At 38.4% G+C, this 19,301-nt stretch overlaps 1 protein-coding gene across 1 annotated transcript in view; it reads right to left on the bottom strand.

Annotated features, from left to right (window-relative positions):
* The window catches only part of LOC107101700 (arf-GAP with GTPase, ANK repeat and PH domain-containing protein 3-like), a 101,431-nt gene extending 82,649 nt beyond the window's left edge, over nt 1-18,782 (bottom strand). The window contains exons 1-4 of the mRNA XM_015400712.1: nt 16,743-18,782; nt 9,207-9,265; nt 3,893-3,980; nt 672-757 (exon numbers count right to left, since the gene is read on the bottom strand). Of these exons, the coding sequence (XP_015256198.1) occupies nt 672-757; nt 3,893-3,980; nt 9,207-9,265; nt 16,743-18,315 (1,806 nt within the window). The 5' untranslated portion in view covers nt 18,316-18,782. The remainder of the gene's footprint in view (nt 1-671; nt 758-3,892; nt 3,981-9,206; nt 9,266-16,742) is intronic.
* Nucleotides 18,783-19,301: the final 519 nt, after the last annotated feature.

The following is a 19,301-nucleotide window of genomic DNA, read 5'->3' as shown; positions in this document are numbered from 1 at the left end:
TTTAAAAAAAAAAAAAAAAAAAAAAAAAAAAAAACAAGATGAAAATCCTTTCTGATATCAATCTGAAACAAAAATCAAGAAATTGTAAAAATATCCCAGTTAAATAAATGCAATAATACCTCAATATTTAAGTAGGTATCATCAAAATGGCTTCATTTGTTTCTCACTAACCTTAAAAAAAAGCATCATTGTGTTTGAAACAGTAAAGCAATATAAATTTTTTAATTAAGAAAATGTTTTGTGATATTTCCAAGATATCTAGGATTAATGAACCTGTTCCACTGAACCACCGAATGATTAGTTGTTGTTTTTTTTCTTTAGTCCAACTGCTTTTAATGTTCTTTCTTGTTTCTGCATCTTTTTTATTATTTTTTTTATTTTTCCTTCTACTTGCTCTGATTGTGTTTTATTTTCCTATATTTTAATCATGTAAAGCACTTTGCATTGTCTTTGTACTGAATTGTGCAATAAAAATACATTTGCCTTGCCTTGCCTAGTATATAGCTGTTAATGTGTGTTTTTCAGTCACATTACAGTGCTACCACATTGCTCCCAAATATCCTATAAGGGATATTATGGTCTATCTAAAACAGTTTGTGTTTGCTTGGCAGCCCGTGGACTGCTTCTGATTAAGGAGCGCTGCAGCTTTTTACAGGAATTGCCTCGTATACCTGCAGCTCTGGAGGCCCTCCTTCATCCCTGATAAGAAGCAGGTAGCTCTGTCCATCCACCACGATTTCCTTCTTGAAGCGTCCTCCTGAAAAACAAACATACTAATGATATCTAATTTGTAATGCATTTAATTCCATTGATAAAACAAGTCAGCTGATATATTTTACACAATAACTACAGATAATAAAAATAGATAACTCTGACATAAAGGTTTGTTGCAATGTCTTCTTTTTAACCTTCCGTAAACTGTGCTATCCGGATCATATGCTGACACGAAACTGAGTCTCTCTGGAGCCAATTATGTGGGGGAGAAATTGCCATAAAGCATGTCTAATGCATACCGCTCTATGCCACCTATTCCTGCAAGTCGGAGAAAGGCCAGCTTTAACTTCAAAAGCCTCATCAGGCTGCTTGTTCTGTCTGCAGAGCTTCACAGGATTGCACAAAAATGAATCAGGAAAACATAGTGCTCTGCAAATAAACCCACGAAATACATATTCTGGGATAAAACCCCTACTAAAACACACATTAACTGGAGCTGGAGCTCATGTCAGAAAATGTCCACAGTATCATGGAGCAGACACTTGACTTGGTTTCCCTCCCTTTCTCTTTCTTTTTCTGATATAAATGCACATTTTCCTGCCACTGGCAAACCAGGCTGAAGATAAAGAATATACCAACGGAAGATCCAGCAAGTAAATTAGATTTTGCATATCATTTAACTGCTCTAAGATCCTGCAGAGATTAAAAACATTCAAATGAGAACGTTGGGTGGCTAGAGATGTCCCAAGGAGTGAAAACGGTGCATTATGAATACCAAAAAGTACGCTGAAGGCAATTTGACAGGATTAAATAATGCAAAGCCTTGACAAAGTCTTGTAACAGAGGCTGAAAAACTAATGCTAAAGGCAGCAGAAAAACACAGAATAAAAATGCATCTTTTGGTATTTTAGCTTTCAAACAATCAGAGGACAGTGTTGGGAGATTTTTTTTAACCAACATATTAAGAACTAAAGGTCACAGTGGGTAAGGGCTAGAAAGTAGCCGGCGGCTTTAATTTTTACTACAGGTGGACAGTTTTTCTTGTGTCAGCAAGCAATAGATTTCCACTTGAATCTCACTCCCATCCTGTTAAGTCCACTTTAGCCTGCCGGGCAAACAGGGGATTCTGCCAACCGACTGCAACGACTCTAAACCCATGCTTGGATGGTGGTTGTGTAATAAAGAGAGAGGGGGAGATTGATGGCATAGCAGCAAGATTTTTCCTTCTTGGTCTTTATTTGTTTTTCTGAAGTCGCAGAGCTTTGAAATTGCTCACACAAAGAACTTAAAGACGACGGATATGCATGTTTGAGTCTTGTTTGAAGATATGAGGCGGATCTGGTTACAAAGTAGGATACAGAGAACTGAAGGCTTGATGCAGCACAGAGTTTTTATGAACTTTTGGCAGCTTTTATCTGCAAACGGCAGCTAAGATTATGGGAATCTCAGATACAAGTTATGCGACAAAAGCATATGGCTCCAATGAAAACAGGGAAGAAATCTGGATGCAAACCGTATCATTGCATAACCATCCAAAATGCCTGTCTCTATTTAGAGTCGAACAAATAAAATGCATCCAAGGAACATTTTGGTGCTCCAAAATAGTTTCGGAGGCATTGAAAAGCAAAAGATCTTCAGAAAGTGTGGGTGCAGAGAGGATTGACCCTCACGGTGAGCATGGTTAACACGCAGCAAGCGTGCTCTGCTTTACACAGAGGCTCAGACCTTGACACTCAGCCACAATCCGACGGAGTGCCATCCTGTGTTGCCATGGCAACACTCCCCGGTACCATTTTCTTCTTTTTTTTTCTTGTATCATAGTAAAAGTCCAGGAACAAAACAGAAACAGCAACAGACAAGCCTTTTCCTCTTTGCCTGTGATGATTCTTTAGCGTGGACACTGCAGACAGGAGAAAAGTCGAAGCAAAAAGCAAATATGAGGCAGCTGCTGCTAATAAAACAGAAATGCTGTATCCACAAACAGAACGAGGAAACGAGAGACAGGAGCTGACATTTTTCTTTGATTACAACAACACGCACTCTGTTTTTGCAGCATTTTTTTGCCATTGATTTTCAAGGACTAATTAGGCTATGAGGATTTTTTTTTCTTTCAGAGCTCAGAAATGCCAGAAACTAATTATGTGCTTCAAGTCTCATCCACGCTATAATTACCCTAAAATGAAACACTGCAAAAAAAAAAAAATAAAAACTACTTCCAAAGATCATCGGTTAACTCTGGGTGTGCCGGCATCTTTGTGGGATTTTGAAGGACGGACCCTCCAGGGTAGCAGGGGGCATTCCTGTTATGATTTCTGCTTATACATACCTAAAAAAACGAGACTTATGATTTATCATCAAAATCATTTACAGCCTGCAGATTCACATTTTATCAGGCTTTTCCTATTCAAACAACAAATGATAATCTAATTCGTCTTAGTCTTTGTTTAAATAAAAGTATGTCACTCGCCCACAACAACAAAAAGATAAATCCAACAGCAAACATTCTGGCATGTGCTTCCTTGCACAAACCAAACCCACCAATGTCAAGTAAGTCTAAACCAGCCTGTGTGGTTTTCTTAACCGCACAGGGTTAAGAAAATACCAGAATACTGGTCAGAGCCCATTAATGGAAAAACGGAGGGAGCTATTTGTGCATTTAAATGTAGCGTGACCACTTTGTCCAGCAATCAATGTTACTAAATGTTTTCAATCACCAGTTAGCATACCAAGGACTTCACTTTGTTTTGATCATGGAGACATTACGATTTATGAAAACCCAGAAATAGCTTTATTTTAAAACTGGATTTCATTTTAAGCAGCCTTTCTGCTTTGATTTCATGATTCCCCAAGACCTTTGTATGGCCTCATTTTTATTAAGTCTTTGATCAGTTACAACATTATCACTCCTTATTCCAAACTATTCAAAATTCTCAAAATAAACTCAGTAGGAATTAAAAAGCCTGAGGTAAAATGTCTCCTTTGCACAGGCTGTTTCCTGTTAATCTATTGTTGCCTTAATAAAAAAAAATTGACATGGTCAGTCATATAAACAGATTGAATAATTAAGAACAGACTACAGAAACAGCAACTGTAAACAAACTTAATTTAATAGGAATGATATCCCTGTTTCTTCCTCTTTATAACCCCAAATGACCCTCATAACATCCAGCAGTCTTACCTTCGGGAGACTCCTCCTGCACATAGGTGCCTGTCAAGTATCGATGCACCAGAGCAGACTTCCCACTAGACAAATTTCCCACAATGCCCTGCAAGAAGAAGAAGAAAAAAAAAAAGAAGTAGAATCAGAATCAGACAATGTAGTTCAAACATTATGGCACATTGAATAAAGAGCACAGAACGATGATCAATGGAAAACAAATTTAAAAAAGTGTATTTTTATTTTGAATGCTTGCAACCTTTACTAAATCTGTATCTGTAAGTTGCGCTAAGAAATATGACATTCTTTTTTCTTTTTTTTTTGCAAAAGCTGTAATTGAAGCAGCTGTTTCTAAAAGCAGCTTTACTGTGATACCGTTTTGATGAACGACGGACATCTGATGAATTAACATTGTGGCCTTCTGTTTTACAGATGCGATTAGAGTGGTGAACATGCAGAAAGGCACTACGTTTTCTCTTTACAGGAAAAAGCTAGTAGTAGTAAGAAAACGAGAGCCTTTAAATTTCTAAAACAATACCAATATTGCAGCTCTGATTATTTACCGATACAGATATTGACCTGATACGATATCCGCATGAATCATGTATACTTTGGCTTCTTGTATTTAATTGTGTAACAATAGAAAGGCTTGATGAAGTGACTCAAACACAGAATAACGGTAAATAATAACAAGAGACATGACAACAACTGACCTACTAATTATTAACCATCAGAGATTCAGGTTTAGGCTGATATATTTCAATATCCTTTTTTTCTCAAAAATTCATCTTCATTCCAATGTTTTGTTTTACTAATATTATGCAGCCTTAGTCCATAATTAAAAATATATACAGATGATTGTATACATTATTACAAGAAACGAAAGAAAACCTTTAGAAAAGGGGCTGGGATTTATCAAAACTTTAACTCTAAGAAAAGATATTAGATATAGCAACTTTTGATTATATAACTGTACCATCTCATTCAATAGAAGACCTTACAGTGCATTTAGGTTTTGCAATTTGTTTCATATTCTCTCCAAGGACCTTTTACCCACAGAAAAAAGCACTGATACATCAATAAAGGCAAGCTTTAATCTTAGGTGGCCATCTTCCAATCTTCTAGTTGGAAACTCAATCAGGCCTAAAACCACACTTTTTGGAGGATGGAGGACGGTGAGGGAAGGAGATTCCAAGTTAGCTATTATCTGTTGCAGTAAAACCAAGCCAGAAATACTCAGATATTTATAAAACTATTTAAACAGGCAGAAAATTATGTCTTTATTTATTCGCAAACATATCAAGATGTGAGAGTCTGGCATGGCTGAAAGATAACTTATAGCAAAGTACAGAAACTTTGACCAAAGTTGACTATTAAACAGCAGATACATATGGGGAGTGATGTTTTTCTATTGCTAAATGCTCTACATTTGCTAATCAACAATGGAAGAGGCAGACCAACTCTGTCTGGTCTATTACTAGTAAAGGCCAATTTATACTTCTGACGCATAAACTCTGCAACCGTCAAATCTGTCTATGTGGGCGAGCAGACCTCAAGCGGAAGTGCGCAGCCAAAAAGCAGCTGTGATTGGTCCTTGGTATGCCTTTCCGGTTGTCTGCGTGGTTGTCCTCCCTGATTCTGTGTCGGGCGCGCCATTTTTAAAAACCGAGGAGTAATAACAGCAGTGGATAACCATGAGGAAAGGTCAATCAAGGTGGTTCAGAAGTACAACCACTTGTATGATGCCTCAGACATGATTTGGAAAATAAAAACTCCCGCCAGTGCCGCCGAAGAAGTTCTCATGACCATCCGCCGAAGTTCTTGCGAGATCTCGAATAGGCTCCCCTTTGCGCTTTGGTGGGAAACTGCTGTGCGTCCGTAAAAATTCCAGACGACGTTGCAGAAGCATACCAGTGAAACTGGTTCACGACCACACGCAAGCAACATTTGATGTGTGCGGATGCAGAAGTATAATCCGCCCTTAAGACACTCAACCTTAAGCTTGTATTATGATTTTCATCCCATTACTGTGAGAGCACCTAAACCAGCATGAACCTGAATACACCCACAAGCTTTCTGCAGGGTAGCAAACCCACTTAAAAGTCATAGTCTGCTTCAAGAAAAGCGGTAAAGGTAAAATACATTAACAGAATCAAAAATAAATGTAGCACAGCTTGGTTCTTTATTAAGGCCAGGAGGGCTCTTCTAATATCCAGGAGCTCTGTAGCAATCACTCCTCTGCTTTCACTCCCTTGAGTCTACACCAGACCTCAGTGTAATGCCTTCGGGTGAAACGTAGTGCATGGTGGGCTGATGATGCCTCCATGTCTGGGAAGAACAAAGGATGTATCACACCTCATCCCCCTCCTTCTTCCCCTCTACCCGCCATCTCCCTCTTCTTCATGAGATCATTAGTGGGAGTTAAAGTCAGGTATGGGTGTAATTATAGACAAGTTTGATGCAAGAAAAAAAAAAATCTTTTGGAGCCAATTGAAGATGCCATACCTTAAAATCTCAAGGAAGTTTTAAATATCTGGAACTACGCTAAAAAATAATAAATATATAGGAGTCTGTACATGTGAGTCAACAAAACAACTTTTAATGTGCCAGAGATCCAACATTCCTGCTGTGATTTTTAACAGCTAAGCTTTGTGACCTGCTGGTATACAGGTTTTTATTTAAACAAAATGCCACATCAGCAGTACTCCACTACAAGCTTATGCTCATCGTTGGAAGTGTTTCACTTTTATCTGGGAACAACTTCAAGAAGAAAGTTGATCAAAAGCTGGAATCAAAAATAGTTTTACCTTAGAAGCGGATGTATTAGCAGATGTATTTCTTTTTTTTTTACTCGCTAATGGTCTATTTAGTTTAGCCACAGGAAATGTGTTTGGTTTTTTTCCCATTAAAGTTTCCTTCAGAAATTTTCTGGTGACTAAAATCTGTTGATTTTCAGGTTCTTCGACCCTGACATGGACTTCTAAAAAAAACATATTTTTCCAGTTGGTGAATGAATCATACTCGAGTGTTTCCATCACAAAGCTCGTTGTTGTTGACGCTTATTTGTGATGAAGGAAGTCGGTTAATATCCACACAGAGACAGACCTAGGTGTATCCACACAGCTATTTCGTCATATGGGTGTTGCATCAAGCCACATCCACTGTGTCTAGAGAACATAAATTCAACATTTTGAAAGAGTGAACAGATTTTGAAGCACCAGTTTTGTGTTTCCATGTGTATGCAAGGTTTTCTCAAATGTGGACGCCGTAGATCAATCTCTCTCTGTAAACTGCATAATTCTCATTGCTACCAGGTTGCTGTGTTACTCTAATTTGTCTGAGCTTGTCTGGGGTTTTTGCTGACGATTTCGTGAGTGTTTTTTGTTAGTGTTAGATTGCCACCAAAGGGCCTGGCGTAAGTAAAGTAAGCACAGTAGTCCTACATTGACTTGCGTGGAAACAAATTTTAAGAAAAGATGCCATTTTTTTCTACATATAGTTGCCGGTGCAAAGGTTAAAGGTATAGTGGAGGATTTCGCAAATTTTTGAAAAGACCCGCCCTGTCCATTTTTTTTTTTTTTATGCACATGCAAAACCCTGTACTCGCTCCCAAGAGGGAACACCTATTAAACGCATTAAAAGTTGCTGTTTGCATCGCTCATACAAGCTTGATTTCCAACAGAAGATTTGCAATTTTTCCACTACAGTATGTCAAGACTCACCACCAGTAAGTGAAAATGGGGACGAGCTTTTAGGACGTCCTTACGTAAAAAGATCACCAGAATACCTCACAATTAGAGCCACTTATTTTGATGATCCACCTGGAAAAAGAACATCCTCCACTATAGTTTTAATTGTAGAAAACACCCCCAAGTTTGACATAATTGAATGTTGTGTGCTAATGTGGGATTAGCACTGGATTTAACACAACCTGAATGCCACTTATCTTCATGCTCCATATTTTGACTTTAACAAGAGGGCTATTATTATTACTATTAGGTGCCAGTAAATCATTCTCTAAATTCTGTGTTTCTGTACTATTGCCCAGCATTATTTGAAAAATTTAAAGAAACAGTTTGTGTAATCATGGCATGTATTTGCAAAAAAAGTGCATTTAATAATTATAATAATGCTTTATTTATAGTAAACTATCAAAGGGTCTTCCTTAAAACCTCTGAATACAAAAGAATGAAGATCTAAGATTTAGAACATAAGAGGCAAACCAAATTAGTCCTTTTGAATAACTAGTTAAAAATGTCCTTTGTTAAAAATGAACCCACTTTGGAAGAAAAAATGTTCCAAAAATCTTTTAGAGAGAGCTAATAAAGCAGCTCAAGTGTGTAATGTACGATTACTAATATACCCTCCCAGTTGGACATTTAAAGCAAAAACTGTGCCGTATGTATTTTAAAGGACATCATAAATATACTTTAGAGACTCGTTTCTATTTCTTTCTTATTAAAAATATTTAATAATCGCTAATAGCAGCAGGGCTAAAAAAGTATCCTAAATGCTGCTCTTAGATTTTCTTGTATATAAGCTCTGAAAAAGGAAATTTAATTATCTAAAATCTATTTTGGCAGTCGATTGGAGATGTGGAAATTATGAATAGTGTAACTCCATTGGCTCTGATCAAGAACTGCTGCGGCTTTATCTCTTCAGAAATGATTGGTTAGCCTCTTTTTAAAATTACCTTGTTGTTGACTACTGTCTGAAAACATAATTTTAACTTTCAGAAACCTTTTATCAAAGCCCCAATTAACACCTCAGAAGTATAAAGAGCTATTTGTATTTGAAGCATTTGATGTCAGCACAGCATGTTCCTCTTCCAGGTCACTGTTGAGTTTTTATTCAACTAAAGTTTTTTTTTTTTTTTTTTTTTTTGTCTAAAAGACACAGAAGCAATTTAACTACACAGAAATCAATGGGAACAACGCAGTGGCGGAGCTTTAGAGGGCATTGGACCATAAGAGGATGTTAGTTGTGCATTTGGCAGTATCTGTGCCTGTGTGCTCCACTGGCGGGTGAGATCAGACCCAGGAAGTGTCACCAGTCTAGCCCAAAACTGTCACTCATTTCACTTCCTGCTGCAAGCCACCTTGCGTCTCCATGCCAACCCATCTCATTAAAACATTAAAAAAAAATAAAATGGGAACAATTTTGTGCCAGTGGAAAAGTCCGGCCAATTTCGTCAAATGTGCTTTCTTGTATGAAATGAAAAAACAGTGCTACATAGACATAGGATGCTTGTTCGATGACATTTTCAATCCATCAGTGCATGAAATTATTCAGAAGAATCAACAGCTGGGCTGCTGGAAACTAAAAAGTTACTCACCACTTTTAGCTCCGGAACTGATCGACTCAATGTCCATTCCTGGCTGTTGACAAATGAGTCTGCAAACAAAACAAGAGACAAATGAGTAAATGACTAACATGATAACTGTAGTTTCCACCTTGATAGCAGAGATTGCATGACGTTTTACTGATTGGTATGTCACACGCCATACCTTGTTGATAAGAAAACACTTAACTAAGGTGGGTTAGGCTATAATCTTCAACACAGTCAAGGGTTACATACATTTTTCAACGCAAATACCAACTGTTATGTAAGTTAATGTTATTTCCCCTGGCTGTAAAATTAGACCATTCAATTGAGTTTAATATTTCCTGATTAATCAGTAAAGATGTATCAATATTTCTGATGTAAAACTGTAAGAAAAAACTAACTTTTTACAAAATCTGCAGATGAGTTAAAATATGCCAACACTTTCATAAAGATGGGTAACATCAGGTGCATCTTGAAAAAAAATATATATATTTTTTTTTAAAATACAATTTGATGCAAATACTTCAAAGCTCTTTATGAGTCTTCCATCATAAAATGGAAAAAAGGCTGATTTTAAGTCTTTGTAAGCTTTACTTGGAAAAAATATATATTTTTAGACCAATATATTCAAACTAATCTAATAATGTAAAATTTATTTAAAGTTCCAAATTATTCCAAGGTTAGTCACATGTTAATCTATTGTGACAATTCAACCTATTTTAGCAGAAAACTAAGTGTGGGAATTTTTAAGATTGTCTATGACATTATCAGGCTTTTCCAACTCCCGTTGATGGCCATATTTCTGGAGGATTTAGATGCATCCCTGGTCCGACACATTGGAATAAAATGGCTCAATTCCCTGTATATTATAGCTCCATAACTGCAGAGCGCTCTGATTATTAATTTCAGTCAGTTGCATTTAAGCAGGGACACAGGAGCCTGGTGCTTGGGAACTTTTTGAAGTTGATTCTGCAAATCCAAGGTTGACAAAAAGTAGCTTTGAAGCTTCATTATCAGTGCCTATCACAGAAATGCATAAAGAAAATCAGGAAACAAACACTATTATTTGGAAGGAAGAAAGACAAGTTAATTATGTATGTGAAGCAAGAAATTTAAGGTACTTTCTGTCTGGCTCTCTGCTTGATAATCTCAGATAAATTAAACAATACAGATAAAAAAAAAAAACACATTAAAAATCAGTTTTTCAGCAATATTGTTGCCACCTTGAAGTGTGTTTGAACAAGAATCAGAGGAAAATCTGACAAACTAGAAAGCTTCCCAGAAGTTATTGAGAAACAATGTTTTGTAATACATAGCCTTTAGGTAAATAGGTTTGTCAGATTAGGATTAAATACAGCATATTTTCAATAACCAGTGTTTATTAGGCTTGTTCGGACCTGTTTGAATTGCCGTTGATATTTGTAAACTAGATGGTAGTACTTTGAAAATGGACAGAAGGGAAGATTACCATAAAGAACAATAGAAACTAACAGCACTGACAACACCAATGCCAACTCCACAAGCTGAGCCTGTTTCCCACAGAGGACTATGTGTCATAACAACAGTCAGAACAAAGACACTCCTTCTAGTTTAGATCATGGTGTTCTTGCTATCAGGAGCCCTCCAAGGAAGCTGCTAACACCAACACTAGAACCCAGATGCCAGGAATCCAGAGCAAATAAGTTTGACCACCCCCCTGTCTTTTCTGCATGTCTCAACCATAGCAATTAAGGACTCATCCACCATCATTACTGTAAGACTTTGTTGCAGCAACAGCGATTTTCTTTTGTGCCTCAAGTGATGATGACATTAGAGGAAGAACGGAATAAGGTTTACACTAAGCCCTACTGCTATAGGGAACCCCTTCATTCTCTTTGCAGAAAGCATGACATGAGTGATTCATAAACCAAACAGACCTGAGCTAACAATGGTTTTATCTACTACAATTATCCCCTTTTAAATATTTACTTATTTCTGACCTCCATTTAGCCTCATGCTGCTTTTAGATGTCTCACTTATTGCGGGAGTGGGGAGGAGAGCATCCTGAACGCAAGGGATATTCACCAAGCATTGTGTACAGCAGACTAGTCTTTAGACAGCACGCCTCCTGCTAAGCCATCTCAGCGTGGGTTCGACATGTTGCAACATGAATGAAGTCTGCTGAGGAGCAGGTAGCTCAATGTAGGTCACACCAGACTGATCAGATAAGGCTGATGCCTCGTTTCCTTACATATCCCGTCCCTAGAGTTAAACAAGCAGCGATGAGAGACACATCATTGTGCGTCCAAGTTTTTTTGACATCTATTGTTAATTTTCACATTTTGTCCCACTGAAAACACCAGTTGCAAGGAATTTACTGGCTTTTTTTAAATAGAGACGATTTGGGCATAGTTATGAAGTGCTTTTCAAAGCAGTGTTTCTACAGATAGAAATGTTGGACATGGAGTCAGTCCCATTCACCACAGCTGTCCTGAAAAAACTAATATAACAATTTGTTTTTAGAGGACACCTATTTAGTTAAAAGAAATCACCTGTATGTAATTTAATCGCGCAATAAATATGATTAAGTTGTTCTGTGAAGAGAATATTGGTAAACGAACAGTGCTAAGATCAAGAAACGGAGCAAAGAAGTCAAGAGGTGTCAAAACACAAAGTTCTTGATGGGAAAATTATGCTGGAATGGGGAATAGTCTTCCAGTTGAACTATTTTACATGTGGTGACCTAGTGGTTAGGGCATAGAGCTTGGAATCCTGAGGTCGTGAGTTCGAAACTCACTCCCACAGACTGCAGCCCTGGGTCTCTGAGCAAGATCCTTAACCCCTGATTGCTGCCTGGGTAGCCCACGATGGCAGCCCACTGCTCTCAAGGGAATGAGTTAAATGCAGAGGTAATTATCTCTAATCTGATATCAATAAAGTTCAATTATTTTATGGGATTAAGCTGTAGAAATGCAGGAAACATAGGGAATTGGTGCAAAATCTCATAAGTTACAGGTGACAGTGGAGTCTGCATTGCTTAACTTAGAACCAAATGTGGGACTCATTTGTTATAAGATAAAATGTTTAAATTGTAAAAAGGGTTTAGGTTTTAAATGTACATCGTTAGAATATGTTTGCATGAAGGTTTCATAAATGTGGAACTATTCTTGATTTATTTAGTTGTATATTTTTAGGCTCAAATCGGTTCTAAAACCTTTATTCCTTAATGGATTAAATCCTTGCTGTGGGCAACTCAACCTCTGACTGAAGTTAATACCTTTTTTAGCACGCCTCACCTGGCTGTTAAAACATATACGTTATCACAGGAACAGATATGGTAACTCTCTCCATCAATTAAGGGTTTTGGACTGAAAAAGGTTAGACAACTAGTTTAGAATAGACTCCATTCATAAATAATGACCAAATAATGAGAATCTATGACAATAATTGAAAATTTAAATAAAAATATGTCTTTTAAATGAGTGATTTAATTAAAAAGATGTAAAACCAACAACAGCTTTTCTTCGTTAAGAATTATGCTACATAGAATCCCATTAAATGCATTTAAGCATTTGTTTATGACAAAATGTGTAAATGTTTAAGGGATACGAATACTTTTCTAAGGGTGGGCCTCTATAAGGCCAATTCCTTTATAACCATTTAGCTTATGTGAAAAATTGGCCTTATATAACAAATAGGAAATAGATTACACCACTTATTATATTATCTAAAATGCTTCAGGAATTTACCAGAAATTCTTCTTTAGGATGCAGTTGTAATGTTGATAAGAGATACAATTACTATGGTCCCCTATTAAAGGAAAGAGCCTTAATTAAATACTTGTGCTTTTTGTTACATCATCCTTTAAACATGATCATCCCTACATTACAGTGTCCCAGCATGTGAAGGGAAACAGAGAGCCCCATAATTTCTTATGCTAACAGAGGACACCGGTTCCTTTGTCTTTCTGACGGGAACACTGTGCTGCCTGCCTTTGCCTAACTTAAAATGTCCTCTGAGTCTGAGCGTTCTGTACCACAGCTGTCCCAGAACTTCTTCCATTTCACAGGGGTAGATAATTTAGCAGCAAATTTGTTCAAATGGTGGTTATGAGTGTGCCAGTGCATGTGTGTATTTCTTTATAGTGTGGCCTATAAGTGGGTTTTGGAATGAGAGAGAACGTCTCTGAGGTCTACATTTACACTCTGACTTTCCAACCATGCCTTTCCACCGTTAGAAATTATAGGCTGAGAATTCATCAGGCAAACTACTTCAATCGTTTGCCAACCTCCCAGCCAACCGACATTCCCTAACTGGCTTCTTTTCTGATGGTGTCCATCCAAAATTGCCCTGTAGCATCTTTTTTTTTTCTCTGTACTCTTTTCCAAAAACACACAGTCACTTACAAAACAATCAAGGAATGCTCTCATCTCCTGGGATATATTCCCAACACCTGTAATTTCCCTCAAATGGGACAGAAACGTAGTAAACACAATTATAACAGAATAAGATATGCATCTTCATGAACCCCCAGTCTAGTCGGCCTACTCCACTCAAAGCATGCAAAGATCAGTCATTTCTTTAAAACTACATTGACCATTCAGTATGAGATAACATTGACTTAAGATAAGCTAGTTAAATTAAAGACAGATGTCTTGGATGGTACAATTAGCAATGCCAAAAAGCCAAATGCCATTAATCGAAATGAATACACAGTTATTCAAGTCTTCAAATCTTTGCAGCTATTCCATGTAGAGGTGAGTATTGACATGAGTGTTGCGATTCGATACATGTCGCGATACCTGGGTCACGATACGATATTATCACGATATTGCAGTATCACTATATATTGCCATATTTTCCCCAGCTATCAAAATCAAATGATGAGATAAAACAGCAAGTGCTGTATATTTTCATCAGAAAATATTGATTAGGTATTATTATCCATGTTGTTTGGGGTTTTCTTCCACTGTGACTGCCTCAAATACAGATTTGGTTCAGCACGCACAGTTAAAGGGCTCCACAGCGCTTTCTGCCAGAGTGGTGGTGCAGAGGTAGCCCATTTTCCCATCAATGTTTTATGTAACCATTTTTTTTTTTTTTTGAAAATGGATTCGAAGCCAAAACAGCTATTATATTGGGCAGCCGAAAATCACGATATATCGCCAAAACGATTATTTCCCACACCCCTAATTCCATGCCACACTTAAATCTTCCAAACCCTGGAATTTTCTTTTAAATGTCACTTTGCAACCGCAAATTGCATACTGCTGATTTGGATGGTAAAACACCAGTAGACAAAAAGTTGAACTCCATTAGTGACTTAGTACAGCTTAAAAAATGGCTTCATTAATCTACTACCAAGACAGGTCAGGAAAAGCTTTTGTGAAAAATAATTGTGTTTTTTTTAGCATTTAGTATTTCTGAGAGTTCTATTTAATCAATCATCATTTCAATTCATTTAATGACAAAAACAAATACTTGCTCTAAAAAAAGATAGGATGGGAGAGAGATAAAACATAGCACACTTTTCAGATTTTTATTTGTGAAAATAATTGACCCATAATGAAGTAAGTTTTGGTCAATATGATCACAGCTAAATACTTTTGAGCTTTACTTTTTTAATGGGAAAAAATGGGAATACTTCTACAGGAAAATGAACACTAAATGTTAAATTCTCTTCAGACTTGTCATTGAAGCTGTTTCAGAACAGAAGGATCCAGCTCTTGTAGCAAACCAAAGTCACGAAGAACAAAATGTACCCTAGCTGAGATTTGCAGGGACAGATGCTGAAAGACAAGTTAGAGCCAATTGGCAGATTTCTCCTCTTTGCATATTTTATAACTGATTTTCTAATGTTTCTCTGACTATTCGTAACTCCTGCAGTAGGTTGAAAAGCATTAAAAGTATTAACATTTATGTTCAGATCATCACTATCCACCGTGGCATTAGATCTTTTTCTTACATTTTTTCGATTTGAGAGAAGGCAAAATCAAAAAGCAAGATAAAGTTCAAACCTGAATTATGGTTGGCAGGAATTTACACTGAGAGATATCAAATGAGACGGCGAAAAATAGGCAAAGGGAATTTCATCTTCATGAATATCTTTTATGTCAGAGTTAAGAAAAGCATACATGGATCTACGCAAAATCAAGGGGAATTTTCTTCAAAGTGTTCAAATGTCAGCATGAATTTGAGCAAACGCGAATCCTGGCACAGTGTTGTTTAATATATTCCAGAATCTAAAAGATATGTGCAACACAGACTGTGTAAGGCCCTCCAAGAGCCCCGTATCCCAATACACTTTCCACTGACCATTCCTAGGTCTGCGTGAACCACAGAGTGGCTTTGTTCATCCACAGGTGGGGGTGGGGTGGAGTGGGGACACCCAAGACTCCTCACTCAACTAAGCTCCCTTCCCCCTCAACCCTCGCAGTTCAGTTCTAGCCTTTCAGTTTTACCGGAGCTTTGGGTGAACCTTTAGCTTTCTGGATTTAATTTAAGAACAAGCACTTAGGCAGGTAGCGACAGGCACTGAGTCCCGCCCAGGGCATTGAACACCCAGCTTTGCTCAGGTTGATCGGCACACCTACATTCCTAATGCCTGACTGCCTGAATGAGGCTTTGGTGGAGTAAACGGACACACAAATTGGAAATCCATCACAAATGATGGGTATCCTAGGCAACATGTCACAGGAGAACACAAACAAAAGAGTTCATCAAGGTCAAGGCACTTAGACACAACTTCAAAAATCTAGCTTTAGTTAGTTTTTTTTTAAACAGTTAGGGGTTAACACCAGATTTGCTGTACCTCACAAAGGTTTTATATCTAGTCTTCAGGGGGAAACAAAAACAAAACAAAAGTTAATGAGTAAAAAAAGTAACAAATCTTAACAAATTACAGCCATTTGTTCAGAAAGTTGCAAATATGTGCCTCTAAACCAGCTGCTATCTTAGGCAACTAGACAAACACACTCCACTGCCAGAGTTAACCTTTAAACACTGTACTTAAGTCTTTTTCTCCATTCCCCATTATTATTGTATGCAAGCCATCCTAATATAGCTGTGCAAGGCTTCTAAATGCATTCTCATTACTGCTACTGTCTGCTTCAGCGTGACTTCTTTAAGCTGCATTTCCGACAGTGTTATCAGGAGCTGCCACCACCCAGCTGCCTCACTTTAAAACAATGTAGTATGTGTTCTGGTTTTATGTTACATTACTTCCCAGCTCAGCAAGAAAAATATTTGATAAGCAATAAGAAATTGCAGTGTGAGTGCATATAAACCAGGGGCTACTAATTAAAAACAATGGAGAGATATACCACCCAAAATAGATTTTTCAAAAGGATTTTCTGGCAGACGTTTTTGAATCATATCCAAACTTACAATTGCCCACATGTTTCTCATTTTCTTGTCCGCTTTGGGGTCGAGGGGTGGGGGGGTTGTACCCTTGTGAAGTTTTTTTTTTTTTTTTTTTTGCAGGCTATAACTTTCTTTGGCATGAATTATGGACTATGAATAGAGAGTGGAGCAGTAATAGAAATGCAGCACTTATGCAGGACTTACCTTGACCTTTGTGGCAGTTTGTGTCTGCCAAAGTCTCTATGGTGATTGGTGTTGCCTTATTATTCCCTGTCTGGTGATAGTGGCCAATGTCTTTGTTTTGGGACTGCTGGGATTCGAGTTTGTACGGCTGCTCTTTCCTCCTGAAACGGCTGGCTATGAGCTGCCATAAGCTTTGTTCTTCCTGCACTGGTTTGGAAGATAATTTTGCAGGACACAGGGGTACCTCCATTACCTTTGCCTTCCCCCTGCTGTGGTACTGAATGTACTGCATGCCCCCATGATCTGTAGGTTCACAGGGAGCTGGAAGTGTTTTTCCTGTGAGATACGAGAATGGACGTGGAGGCATCGCTGTATCCTCTGCAGAACCTTTAATAAGAGAGTTCTCCTTTGGCTCCCCCTCAGAACCTTTATTGATTTTCTCACATGGCCGTGTCCTCCTGATTCTCAAACTAAAGCTCCGCTTAAGAGAGGTCAGAGAAGTTTTAGAAGCATCAGATTTATTTGATTTTAGGAAGGATGTGGTGTCTTTGTAAGCCTCTTTATCCTTACCCTTATCTTGAGGTGTTTTGCCAAATAATTTCCAAGGAAAGCCTCCTTTGAAAAATCCCCCACTGTCATTGCCTGTTCGATTACAGTTTCTCTGATTGTCAATATCGTCATCTGAGCCCCTCTTTCGTAGTTCCAATACCGTCGTACTAAGAGGCCTGGGTCTACCAGTCCTTTGTCGACCCCGGAGCGGCACATCTGTGGACCCTGAAGAGCAATGAACCGACACAGAGTTGAGGCCATCCACTGTCCTCAGCTCAGCCTTTCTGCTCCTGTGCTGTGAGTTATTTTGTATCACTCCTTCCCTTTTGCACAGCTGATGAGCCTGGAGTTCTGAAAGGACTAGACCCTGGTCTGCCAGCATGCAAAAACTCCTTGGCCTCCCAAGCAGTCCTTCTTTACCTGATTGAGAATCTCCCTGCTGCTCAACTGGGCTGCCATACATACTCATCGTTCTTCTACTGTGCAAGGCTTCATTCTGTTTGGGCCTCCGTAACACGGCCCGCGGCATAGAGCTGTACTCTTGAACGGTGACATGATCCCTGTGGACCAACCTCTCAACATGGTCGGAGCATGATAATGAATCCTGAATATGTTGCTTCTGGGTATCTTCCTGAGCTGTTCGCTCTTCCACGTCCTTGATGTATTTTAAGTTCTTGGAGGGTTGTTTCAAAAACCTGTCAGTCTTCATTTTTCCTTTCACCTCCTCCTTCACAATAACTTCCTCTTTTTTGCTACCAGGTCTGCTTGTGCTGCTTAGAGAGGGCCATCTTTTGATCCTCTGCCTTGCCCTGCCTGGTCTCGGGCTGTTCTCCATAGGCACAAGATTCATTATCTTTTCTTTTAGGTGGGTATCCTCAAATAAGTTATTATTGTCCCATCCCATCTTGGCCTTTGATAATGCTGCATCTCTCTGTGTTTCTTTCAGATTTACAAAGAGACTGTAGGCAGTTATCCCATCCTGCTGTTGACCATCTCTGGCAGTCCTTGGGGTCACTTCCACAGTTCCACTGCTAAGGAATAGCATCACCCTCGAATCAAACACCCATATTTTTTCCTTCACACTTTAAAATAAGTATGAAACACTGACCAGTCTGCCTGGGAGATGAGAATCAGGTTATAAAGTCCTTCATTTGAAGCCTAAATTCCCATGCCAGACATAATCCCTCACCTCTGACACGAGAAAAGAAAAAAAAACTTCAAACAAGTTACTGCAAAGCCTCACTGCCACCTGCATCCTCTGGCTCCTTCACTTAGTAGACTCCCACGGGCTTTTTACTCTCCACTGCAGGTACCTGTCCTGTGTAAAGGATTGCCCAAAAGAAAAAAAAGTTCTTCAAGCAAAAAATATTTGAAGCAGATAAAAAAGAAACTTGAATCATCCTCCAAAGTTCGTCTTGCCTCTTTGTTTGGCAAGTTTACGGACCATGAGCAATGCTTTCAGTTGGTACAGACAAACCCCTTAATCTCTGAGTTCTTGCCATGCAGAGCGTGAGGGAGTGTGTCTGTGTTTGAACTTTTAGCTGCCTTCCAACCCCTGGGACACAGGGAAAACAAGGAGTGGATCCCAGGGGCATTAAACACGCCCTCTTTCTTTCTTTCTCCAGAGCTGACAGAAGCCCCCGAAGATAAAAACAAGATAAAAGTGAGCAAGAGACTGAGAAAAGTATGAGTTGCTGTAATCAGACAACAGTCTACAACAAAGACATATGAATGGACACTTTGTAGTGTTGTAGCCAATGGCAAAGCATAACAAAGAGATATGCATGTTTATATTTAAAGGAAAGGAGAGAATGGAGGATAAAAACCCATAAGATACTTTGCAAACGTTTGTGTATTTGAATATCTGTATGTGAACTCTTTAGAGAAAACTAACAATCTATTTAGACTGTGCACGCCTATGTTTCATAATTTGTTTCTCCTGATTCGATGAGAACTCATGTCAGTAACAAGGTCTTACCATAAAACCACAGAGCACACTTCAAGTGTATCTGACTGCAGCCTACACTCAGT

The sequence above is a fragment of the Cyprinodon variegatus genome, unplaced genomic scaffold (assembly GCF_000732505.1).
Source record: "Cyprinodon variegatus isolate N-32 unplaced genomic scaffold, C_variegatus-1.0 Scaffold1135, whole genome shotgun sequence".
Classification (NCBI taxonomy): domain Eukaryota; kingdom Metazoa; phylum Chordata; class Actinopteri; order Cyprinodontiformes; family Cyprinodontidae; genus Cyprinodon; species Cyprinodon variegatus.
Note: the sequence above shows the minus strand (reverse complement) of the source record. Positions and strands in the feature narration are given on the sequence as shown.